Below are 12,793 nucleotides of genomic sequence, written 5' to 3' on the forward strand. Positions count from 1 at the left end.
AATTAAGTCACTTGCACTTAAGAAACTTAGACAAACTTTATTGATCCACAAGGGAAATTGTTCCACACAGTAGCTAAGTTTCAAAAGATGGAAAGGGTAAGGATTGAAAGGATAATGCAGGTATTAAGTAGACTAAAAATGTACCAAAGTAGCAATATAAAATATTACATATGTAATATTTACATATTATTTATACAGTATATTATACTGATATATAATATATACAATTACCATGTACAATATTACAATATATGTAACAGCTGCAGCAAAAAACATAAAATGCTGCTCCCCCAACAAACCACTGCAAAGTACAGGGCACTGGCCACAACAGACTGATAAAAGATCTCCAACAGCTTCCTGCACACATTAAAGGCCTACTGAAATGAAATGTTTTTATTTAAACGGGGATAGCAGATCCATTCTATGTGTCATACTTGATCATTTTGCGATATTGCCATATTTTTGCTGAAAGGATTTAGTAGAGAACATCGACGATAAAGTTCGCAACTTTTGCTCGCTGATAAAAAAAAGCCTTGACGTCACAGGTTGAAAGGCTCCTCACATTTCCCCATTGTTTACACCAGCAGCGAGAGCGATTCGGACCGAGAAAGCGACGATTACCCCATTAATTTGAGCGAGGATGAAAGATTTGTGGATAAGGAACGTGAGAGTGAAGGACTAGAGTGCAGTGCAGGACGTATCTTTTTTCGCTCTGACCGTAACTTAGGTACAAGGGCTCATTGGATTCCACACTTTCTCCTTTTTTCTATAGTGGATCACGGATTTGTATTTTAAACCACCTCGGATACTATATCCTCTTGAAAATGAGTCGAGAACGTGAAATGGACATTCACAGTGACTTTTATCTCCACGACAATACATCGGCGAAGCACTTTAGCTACGGAGCTAACGTGATAGCCTCGGGCTTAACTGCAGATAGAAACAAAATAAATAAATCCCTGACTGGAAGGATAGACAGAAAATCAACAATACTATTAAACCATGGACCTGTAACTACACGGTTAATGCTTTCCAGCCTGGCGAAGCTTAACAATGCTGTTGCTAATGACGCCATTGAAGCTAACTTAGCTACGGGACCTCACAGAACTATGCTAAAAACATTAGCTATCCACCTACGCCAGCCAGCCCTCATCTGCTCATCAACACCCGTGCTCCACTGCGTTCCAGCGATCGACGAAGGACTTCACCCGATCATCGATGCGGTCGGCGGCTAGCGTCAGATAGCGCGTCTGATATCCAAGTCAAAGTCCTCCTGGTTGTGTTGCTACAGCCAGCCGCTAATACACCGATCCCACCTACAGCTTTCTTCTTTGCAGTCTTCATTGTTCATTAAACAAATTGCAAAAGATTCACCAACACAGATGTCCAGAATACTGTGGAATTATGTGATGAAAACAGAGCTTTTTGTATTGGATACAATGTGTCCGAATACTTCTGTTTCAACGATTGACGTCACGAGCATACGTCATCATACATAGACGTTTTCAACCGGAAGTTTTGTGTGAAATTTAGAATTGCACTTTATAAGTTAACCCGGCCGTATTGGCATGTGTTGCAATGTTAAGATTTCATCATTGATATATAAACTATCAAGACTGCGTGGTCGGTAGTAGTGGGTTTCAGTAGGCCTTTAAAGGACTTGAGCTTCCTCAGGAAAAAGAGTCTGCTCATGCCCTTCTTGTATGCAGCTTTGCTGTTGTCCTTCCAGTCCAGTCTGCTATTCAAGTGGACTGTTACCGTTGGAATAATAACAGTTAATCAGAAAAATATGTTATCATTTTTACTTTTTTTGTCTGCCAGAACCACATGTCACTGATTTTCAATTGGATTCAAGGGACACTAACCAAAATAACAACATACAGCAGTTTAAGCATAAATACATTAGACACTTAGACCAGGAGTTTAGGGAAATGCTTTTATTTATTTTTGCATTTAAAAAAAAAGAAGTACTTTTAAAGCACAATGTTGTACTTTGTGTGTATAGACACCTCTATACCTTCTTACACTAAAAAAAAAAAAAAATACAAAAAATGGTAGCATTTGCACATTGTGTTTCAACTGGACATGTGTACAACCACTACGTGTGTCCTGTGGCGGACAGAACCAAAGTAAACGTTTTATTGCATAAAATACCTTTGACCCTAGTGGCCATTATGCGAGCGGAGGGAGAAGCACTGAATATGAAAACAAAGAAAGTTGCATTGTCTTTTACAGAGTGAATAATAATAGCAGCTTTCATAATGCACAAGTTGCACCTCACATCGCGGAAATAATAATGAAGCCGAAATAAAGCCAACTAAAACAATGGAACTTGTGCTTTTGTCTAAATAGCAAAATGATTACAAACCCACCACACGACCTAAAATGAAAGTAGAAAAAAAAATCAATAAGTGTGCACAAAAATCGGTTGATATTGTAGCTGCACCTAAATGCTAATCTCTGGTTGCACACAGCCCCCTTTTACAGAAACTTTGACCTATTTCCCCCCCCTTAAAATCTACACTACCATTAGTACTAAAAAGGCAAAGTCACAAGGTGACTGAAGCTCATATAATGCTGAATCTGTTCAAAAATATACATGCAATATTCTCTAATGAGTGACTTTGGTATAAACAAAACTGAACTTTCCTGTGTGCACTTTCAGCTACAGTGAAAACAATGGAAAGACATGAATGAATTACGCAGAAATTGCAAAAACACAGAATTGGAGTACTAACATTCTTAGAACAGAACCTAACCTGTTTTTAAAAAAAACAAAACACTGTGGTTTAGTCGAGCGCACCAATATGACCTTTTACCCGTTTCCTTAAACATCTTATAATGACGCGGATGCATTTGGCCAGAGCAGGTCAAACTTGGTTAGATATCAACAATGAAATGATTCTAACTTTCATTACCTACCATAATGATTTTTGAATTTAAAATAGGCTGAAAATTGAACCTTTTAAACAGGAAGCGAATATCACTTATTCTCGCATATTCACTTCAACGGTTGAAGGACAACTGTTTTTGGAAAGGTTCTTAAAATATCAATATCAATATGTATTGCACTTATTCCCCCCCCCCATAATATCGCTTATCACACAATCACTGTACAGTGGCACCTTGGTTTTCATATACCCCACTTTTAGACAAAAGTCTTTGCCAACATTTTTGGCCTGGGTTTTTGTATGCTGGCCTGGTAATCATACAAATAAACTACTTTCACATAATCCAGTGCCCAAACAATGAATCCATGTTTGGTTTTTAAATTTGAGTATGATAAATGAATACAAATACACTGTGGGGCCCAAAAAAGTTGCGAGCGCTAGCACTGTGATAGTTTTCTGCATGTAAAACTTTTAGGGGTGCTCAAAAAATGGATTCACATCCAAACCTGCTCAGTGGCCTTGTGGTTAGAGTGTCCGGCCTAAGATCGGGTAGGTCATGAGTTCAAACCCTGGCCGAGTCATCCAAAGACTATAAAAATGGGACCCATTGTCATGATTCGTGGTCCGGATCATGTTTTTGTGTTTTCTGTTAGTTTTGGACTTCTTGTGTTATTGCTTGTGCACCTGTGAGTTTGTTTGGTCACCATGGTTACTTGATTTTCACCTGCCCTGCACACGCACCTGTTACTCATCAGAGACTCTATTTAGTTCTGCCTTTTCCTGTCACTCGGTGTGGAGTCATTGTTTTTGCGTCACACCTTTGACTAAGTAAGTTTTTGATTATGCCATGTCCTAGTCCATGCTAAGAAATTAGCTTCATGTGTTTTAGGCACGCTTGCCTTTTTTGTTGTTTTGCCTGCATTTTGGTAGTTTGGATTATTTACGTTTAATAAACCAAAGCCTACCTTCACGCTGTCGTCCGGAGCCGTCCATTGTTGCGTTGAGAGAACGAACCGCAGCAAACTGCACCCCCGTATGTGACACCCATTACCTCAGCATCAAGGATTGGAATTGGGGGTTAAATCACCAAAATGATTCCAGAGCGCTGCTCACTACTCCCCTCACCTCCCACGGGGTGGAACAAGGGGATGGGTCAAATGCAGAGGGTAATTTCAAAACACCATATGTGTGTGACTATCAGTGGTAGTTTAACTTGAACTGCAATTCATATTTACTGCGATTAGAAAATATACGAATTTTAAAAAAGTCGTTTAAAAAAACGGAAAAAAAATCAACACTTTTTTTTTTTTTAGAATCAATTTTCGGTTCAAAAACAATGAACATCTATTATTGATTTTATTATTGATACTGTTGCTTTAGTTCATTTTTGGTTAACTAGTACTAAATGTTTTTAGTATTGTATTTGTATGTCTTCTCAATTTCTTGTACATTTCTTAGAAGTATTGTAAAGTTAGGATTGGGTTGGAGTTGCTCTATTTTCTTTTATTCGATTGATTAATATTCTGTGATTTTCATCCATCCATCCATCTTCAACCGCTTATCCGGGATCGGGTCGCGGGGACAACAGCTCCAGCAGAGACCCCCAGACTTCCCTCTCCAGAGCAACATTAGCAACTTCCTCCTGGGGAATCCCGAAGCGTTCCCAGGCCAGAGAGGAGATGTAATCCCCCCCATCTGGTCTTCGGCCTGCCGCGGGGTCTCCTCCCAGTGGGACGTGCAACGAGGACCTACCTCGGGAGACGCTCGTGAGGCATCCGCACGAGATGCCCGAACCACCTAAGCTGGTTCCTTTCCAAGCGAAGGAGCAGCGGCTCTACTCCGAGTCTCTCTCGGGTGACTGAACTTCTCACCCTATCTCTAAGGGAGATGCCAGCCACCCTTCTGAGGAAACTCATTTCAGCCGCTTGTATCCGCGATCTTATTCTTTCGGTCATGACCCACACTTCATGACCATAGGTGAAAATAGGAATGTAGATAGCTCGGTAGACCGAGCTTTGCTCATTCTGTGATTTTGGTAAATAAAAAAATAAAAAAAAATTTTTTTAGGCCCACACTGTGTGTAAGTTGTACATCAGCAGCCAAGAGGAGCTTTTGTAACCTGTATGTTGTGTTTTTAGTGTTTTCCTGCCTTCTCCTTGTCTGCACCTGTTTTTAGCGATTCGTCCTCGGCTAGGGGCGGAAATGGTGGCACATCCGCTGGCAATTAGCTCACCAGTATTTAGGCTCGTCACTCACTGCTGGACCTCGCTGGTTATTGTTTCCTGAACTCCACCTTGACGTGTGCTACCTGATCCCTGCTTCCATGGTATGTTGCCTTAGTATATTCTGTAATATTGACTTCATTGTGTTTTGTTTTCCTAGCCTCCTTATATTGAGAGGACTTGTTTTGCCACGCTGTGTGCGTCCTGGCTTTTGCCCCGTCAACCTCCGAGAGAGACAACATTTGTTATATTTCCCATGGTGTGCACTTTTGCCCCATCACCCTTTGTTAACATTTTGGACTAATTAAACTTTTTGCATTTCTATCGCATACCTTGCCTCCGTTCTCTGCGTCCACTCTTGAACTAAACCTTAACACTGTAACCTGATTCAAAAATGTTTTATTCTTATAGTCTATATACCAAATATATTACAAGAATCAGAAATGTATCGTTAGATGCCCAAAGATTCCTCTAAAACAGGGGTGTCCAAACTTTTTCCACTGAGGGCCGCACACGGAAAAATTAAAGCATGCGGGGGCCATTTTGATATTTTTTATTTTCAAACAATAACAAAATATATCAATTTTTTTTTTTTTTACCTTTAGGGCTCCTGGGGCCCATAAAGGGTCTCAGTCGCGGATGTAACAGTTGGTTGGGGGGCGCATAATCAATTAAAATAACATAACATAACATTAAAATGTTAAAAACAAGTCAAATTATTATTTTTTCTATTTTTTATTTAACGCTTACAATAAATCTGTATATCAACTTCAGGTTGATATAAAGTAAAAAAAAAAAAAGAAAAAATGCCTTACGCCTTTTCTGTCAAAGACAACTTTGTTTTTTTTTTATAGTAAAACTGAAATATGCAGTATTTGAACAATTGTGAAGTAATTGGAGCCCTGAAAAGATCAATAATGCAGGACACCATTGATTTTATTGTCATTGTTGTTTTTGATTAATCACAGTGAAAAGATAAATAAAATCCCCACTAAATATTTTGGGATCCAAAAGGTCCCCCACTCATAAAGTGATACATATTTATTATTATCGGTCTTACTTTCAAGACTTAAGTTACAAGATCAACTTCAGATATTTCTGTCGATTTTACGTTTGAACTATTATTTTGTTTGTTTTATGCTGTTTTGTCAAAGAAAATATGTGCAATATTTTTTCCACATAAAACATTTTAATGTGAAATATTTGAAGTAATTGGAGCCTTGAATAGGTCAATAATTCATCATAACATTGATTTTTTGCCTTTTTTCTTTCTTTGAGCATTGGCAAAAAAAGGAAAACAAAGATAGACAGCCTGCATGGCAGCTTTGTGTCAACATTGCAACTTTTTCTAGTTGGATTTCACCTCATTCCACTTTTTTAATGTTTTTTTGATTTTTGTAATAGCATTTCCAGAATGTGTGGCGGGCCGGTAAACAATTAGCTGCGGGCCGCACTTTGGACACCCCTGCTCTAAAAACTACAACTATAATCGATTACAGTCTGGAAGAGATTGGATTGACATTATTTCTGAAGGGAAAAATTGCTTTGGTCTTTGTACAATTGATTGAACAAAAACCAAGGTAGCACTGTATCATGATATTATAGTTATCGCAATACTATTGTAATCCAAGTTACTCAGACGACACACAATACTGCGCCGTTGTCATCTTACTTTACATACATCTCAACTGTCTGTACGCAGTTTTGTTCTAAGGGTCAAGACAATTCCGATTCGCATAATAAAACATTCACTTTTTGACTTCCTTCCTGCTGAATGCAGACTGACCCCGATTACTGGCTCCTCTGCTTCCATTGAGGATATTTGCGCTACATCAACTCAAAGCCTCTCAATTGTTCTGCTGACTCACGCATTACCGCGGGCAAGCTCTCCTGACTAGAAGATGGTTTATTGGCAAGCTTCCGTCTTATCATACTCGGCTAGGCTTGTTCAAAAAGATTAAGGTTAATGCACCAAGGAAAAACTTGAGTCTGTCAACAATTCACCTCAGGCTTTGGTCATCTTAATGCTTTTTTTTTTATATAATGTTGAAATCATAGTAAGCCTTTGCTGCCCACATTGAATTGCATGGACAGAAAACATTTCTATCAACCAACTACACCTGCCTCCACAAACTGCCACCAACACACTTAAGGACCATATTCTCCTGTTTGAGCTTAAGCAAAAGTGCTTAGGTCGTGAATGAAGGCGGGCTCATTACTAATGAGGCAAACTTTTTTGGGGGGGGCTGTGTGAAAATTGTGTAGTGTCGGGTTTTCCTAACACTCGTGCATGTCACTGAAATCCATGAAAAAAGAGAACACTTTAGATTAAAAAAAGGCTGCATTCATACAGGCAGTTGTCGTCATGTGACGTAGTGTGTGTATGCACGCTACAACAGCTTCTTCTTCCTGACTGGTTTTGAATAATAATCAGTAGATAATATTTTGTTTACTTATTATTATAACCATCCTGATGCTATTTGTGATGTTAAGAGTTCTGTTCGTGAAGCCATGACAGATGGGTGTAAACAGTTTGTGTGTATGGCCTTACGCAGGGGCGTGAGACATCTGAAATTAACTGTCAAATAAATTAAATCATATGATAAGACTCTACATTATATACAGTACAGGCCAAAAGTTTGGACACACCTTCTCATTCAATGGGTTTTCTTTATTTTCATGACTATTTACATTGTCACTGAAGGCATCAAAACTATGAATGAACACATGTGGAGTTATGTACTTAACAAAAAAAGGTGATATAACTGAAAATATGTTTTATATTCTAGTTTCTTCAAAATAGCCACCCTTTTGCTCTGATTACTGTTTTGTACATTCTTGGCATTCTCTTGATGAGCTTCAAGAGGTAGTCACCTGAAAGGGTTTTCACTTCACAGGTGTCATAGTTTTGATGCCTTCAGTGACAATGTAAATAGTCATGAAAAAAAAAAATGCATTGAAATGAGAAGGTGTGTCCAAACTTTTGGCCTGTACTGTATGTACTTTCTATTAAATAGTCACATAGTCCAAAAGCAATGAACATCTGTTAGTCCAGGTTGTCCAAACACAAATGATATACGCGCAGCCCCCCTCTGCTGTGGTCGAACTCACAAGACATTGATGAGCAATTTGTATTTCGATAGTTAATTTAGAGTGGCGTTTTGGTCCTTTTATCCCTATCTCAACGGATATTTCCGGATGTCTCCATTGAAGGGGTCAGAATAGATTTATTTGATAGTTTTCTGGAAGCTTATTTTGTCATTTTTCATGTGTGGTGTACACAGTATGCAAACTTCAAGTGCAATATGATGTTTCACCTTGGACTTATTCCAGCCTAGGAAACGCATACAAGCAAAAGTAATTAAGTGGATGGGGGAATATGCAAAAAGGCCAGATTTGATAGGGAACCTCATTTTAAGGTTGCTCCATCGAGAGTGTGCATCTTGGATGAAGGCGGGCAGTGACAAGACTTAAGTCATGGGCCAGAATCTGTGCAGTTGCGCACCTTTTTTCATCTAAGTACATTGTAGAATAGGGCCCTGAAAGACTATTTGCAAAGTAGTGTCTTGTCTACTGTACATGTTGGCTTTGATAACGAAAATGAAATACTAAAGAGCGGGTTTGCCAAGATTAATTCACCCCTATGCTATTCGTCCATTTTATGCAGGCGCAATAAGCTGTTTGTGAACTTAAATATTATTAACATCTGACGATGCATCACATGTCTCTTATTACCGTCGGGAAGGGATTCATATGGCCCCATTCCTGGGTGAATTTCGCGTGAGAAGAAGGGGTGGGGGGTTAACCATTTTGCAATGCAGTCTGCTTAAAATGATGGAAAACTGCTCTAAATAGCACCTGACATGTGGTCAAAGTTGGAATTGCTACAAAACACATTTAAAGATATTTAACCCTCTACTGCCGATGGGTGGCTAAAGTGGGTAGTGCAACCCCCTAATTTGTCATGTTTCATGTGTCAGGTAAACTGAAAAAAAATCCCCTTAATACTGTATAGTAAGTAAGTGTATTCACCTTAAGACCCAAGACATTTGATACATCCATGAGTGGTCTCCAGAGAGGCAAACACCTGCTTTACTAAAGTCTGCACTTTCTAGCTTGTCTGTCAATGTTAGCATACAGCTAACTAAAGTCCAGACATACCATTGGAAGCAAGGTTTAAAAAAGATGTGAGTGTGGGATTGCGATGCATTCGATATAATATTTACAGAGTGGTCATTATGAGATGAAATGGGGGAAAGTACAGCTGAATCCCAATCGAGACCCTTCAAATGTGATGCGCTTTTACCAGTTACAGTGGCACCTGGACTGAAAAACGTGATCACGCGTGTTGGCAGCTTGGCGAAGCAATTCGAGCGCATCACTGCGAGCCTGCACCGTTTTGAAGCAGAATGAGTCTAACCCCAGCCAAGAATAATAAAATAATATCTAAACGGTGGACATTTATCCATGAAGATATGGGAAAGCAGCTCGAAGGAGATACTGTAGAAGTCCTCTCTCCAAGGTAAATGTACATTATTATTACATTACCTCATAAAACTACTGTCGTTTAGAGTACATTCTATAGTAATTTTTTTTTTTTTTGTAGATTTTTTTTTCATTTTTAAAAGTCATTTTACATGTTAAAATTGTGCTCTTTTGTGGGGCCAAGCACCAATTACATGTATTTAAATTCATTTCAATGAGAGATGTTGATTTGGGATACATGTGTCGAGTTAAAAGGGAACTTGAATTTTGCCTATAGTTCACAATCATAATGAAATACATGATGACAGATGGATTTTTTTTGGTATGCATTCTAACATTTGAATAAACGTAAATAAATGTCAGCTTATAGGGGAGCCAACGGGAGGTCCTCGATTTTGCCCATAAAATCCATAAATAACCATTCATCTAATTAATTCGCCAACAATAATCCATTTACATTTTGTGACTTGAATATTAGCCAAGTATTGGTGATATTGTTATTATGAGCGCTAACGCAGACCCCTCCATCCATTTGCTACCGCTTATTCCCTTCGGGGTCGCGGGGGGCGCTGGACGCAGACAAACTTTTTATAGTGGTGATGGCAAGCTTTTGTGCAATTTCGACATGATCGACTGGTGAGGTGTTTCCTCGATTCCTTGCTCCCTGAAAGTTTATTCTTGATCATAAATCATGCATTTCACCTGGACAGAAGAAGGCTGAGGACGTATTCCGACAAGTTGTTACATTTGAAATGGCGAGAACAACACGAAAAGACACTTGGTTTCACCCCCCCTTTTTTGCGAGGATTATGAGTCATTCTTCATCCAAACGGGAATATAACTAGATTCTATCAGTCTGCATCCTAATGACAGCGAACATTGCACAGTAGGTGATGTTTTATTATGTTTGTTGGCTTTCATGAAGTCTGTAGTGAGTAATAATCAGTGATGTAGTTAAATAAAAAAGCGAACATTTTGAAGCGTTTTTGGAAATTAATGTGCCGCGTATGCTTAAAATAAGATACGGTAAATATTAAATGTTATTATAAATGTGCTTGTTACTACATTACATACAGTATATACTTACAACATGTATATAACACCTGAATGGAGGTGTTTTGATGATGGCAGAATAGAGCGACTACTACAGGCTCCATTGTAAGTGGACTTTTGATCGTATTTAATTAATATTTTTGTCATGTCTTTTATTATGATTGTGAACGATGGGCAACATTTTAAATTAAATGCAGTTCCCCTTAAGCGCTCCATCACAAAACCACGCTCGTAAGTTGAAGTACTACTAGATTTAAAAAAGCACAACACAGAAGGGTCATTCCTGGGAATAAAAAACAAACAAACTTGTATGTTGTAAACTAAGTCTGTGCATCATTACAAATACTAGCTGAAGAAAAGTATGTGTGCTACAATCAGTGCTTGAGAGAACAAAACACCTGCAATAGAGCACACAAGGTCTGTATTTCTAAGAGGCCTTCAGCTACGTCAATCCCATTCTTAGGATTCTAAACCTACACTCCAACACCTACAGACATACAATATATACGCTTCCTCTTCACATTCAGTCAACCATCCAGTCACACAAAGCGTATTCACCCTTTTGTCGCTCTAGTTGTGCTTAGCACGGATTCCTTTCAAGTAGCCTTTCCAGCGCTTTACCACTTCCTTAAAGATGGGCGAGCTATCGATGGATGCCAGCAGCTGCAGCTGGTTAATGTGCGTGGTGTGATAGTCCCAGCGAGCCAAATTGGGCGCAGTGCCCAACATGAAGTGGCGCAGGTCATAAATACTCCCTGACCCGGTGTCAAAGAGCGGCAGCATGGCTTTCAGAGACTCCATGCCGCGACTTAACAGCTGCCCGGCTTCCCTGCCGAGCTTCTCGCCAGCTGTCTCGCTCAAGTCGTAGAGTCCCAGCAGGGAATATATGAAGCCGTTGAGGACAAAGGAACTGGGTGAGGTGGGATACTCTTCATACCAGTCATATTTGTTCATAAATACAGCTTTCACCCCATGCTGCGCTGAGGGAACCTTATAGGGTCCCACTGCCTTTAGTGCAGCATTGAGGTAAGCCTGGTCCTTGGTGAGGAGATAGGCTCTCACCAGGGTGGACATGGCCTGGCCCTGGGCCATGGCCGAGTACCAGCCAGGGTCTAGTGGCCGGAAGCCCTCACCCAATTTACGCGTGACCATGATGGGCCAACCGCCTCGTTCGTCCTGGTTGCGCCGCAGCCAGTCGCTGGCAGCAAAGAAGGCGGCCATGTGGGCTGTGGTGGAGATCGTGATGTTGTCAACAAAGCCCCGCCCATGTAGTAGTAATCGCACAACTCGCTTGGGCATGATCTAGGGGAGAAATCAAAACCAGTATAGTAAGTACAGTGCACTCAAAAAGTATTCACAGCGTTTCACTTTTTCCACATTTTTATGTGACAGCCTTATTCCAGAATGGAATAAAATCATTTTTGTCCACAAATTTTAGTTTTTTTTTTGGATGGGCTTTTGGCAAATTTATTTTAAAAAATTGAAATCATATGTTCAGAAATATTCACAGCTTTTCCTAAATACTTTGGCACCTTTGGCAGCAATTACAGCCACAAGTCATATTAAATATGATGCCAAAAGCTTGGCACACCTATCTTTGAGAAGATACCCCCCTTCCTTTTTGCAGCACCTCTCAAGCTCCATCAGGGTGGATGCGAAGCTTCGGTGGACAGCCATTTTCAGATCTCTTCAGGGAAAATTGTGGCACTAAAGAAACAGGTCTGTAATTTGTAAATAGGTATTTGTCTCCAGTCTTGTAAATGGGTACAACTCTTGCTATTTTCATTTCCTCTGGGAATGTGCCAATTTATTTCCTCTGGGAATGTGCCAGTTGGAATGATAGATTGCTGCTATACATCAATGGTTCTCAAATTCTTTCAATCACTTTTTTTTATCACTTTCATAGAAATTCCGTGACAGTCAGTAGAGGTATTGGATTTACATTTCTTTACAATTTTGATTATTTTCTCTTTTGTCACATTATTGAGGAACATGGAGTTGGGAATTGTATTTATTGCGTCATTCAAGTCCTCAACTGGTCCGGTTTTTGGAATTCTTTGATCTAGATTGGTACCAATATTTACATGGTACCAATATTTACATAGTAACTATTAAAGTGTTCCAACTACTTAATTCATATTG

At 39.5% G+C, this 12,793-nt stretch overlaps 1 protein-coding gene across 2 annotated transcripts in view; it reads right to left on the bottom strand.

Annotated features, from left to right (window-relative positions):
* Nucleotides 1-1,811: 1,811 nt before the first annotated feature.
* Nucleotides 1,812-12,793, bottom strand: part of glceb (glucuronic acid epimerase b) — an 86,467-nt gene continuing 75,485 nt past the window's right edge. For both annotated transcript variants that reach the window (XM_062031942.1, XM_062031934.1), the window contains one exon: nt 1,812-11,953. In XM_062031942.1, coding sequence (XP_061887926.1) covers nt 11,222-11,953 — 732 coding nt within the window. In that variant the 3' untranslated portion in view covers nt 1,812-11,221. The remainder of the gene's footprint in view (nt 11,954-12,793) is intronic.

Source organism: Entelurus aequoreus, linkage group LG02, assembly GCF_033978785.1.
Source record: "Entelurus aequoreus isolate RoL-2023_Sb linkage group LG02, RoL_Eaeq_v1.1, whole genome shotgun sequence".
In the NCBI taxonomy this organism is placed as follows: Eukaryota; Metazoa; Chordata; class Actinopteri; order Syngnathiformes; family Syngnathidae; genus Entelurus; species Entelurus aequoreus.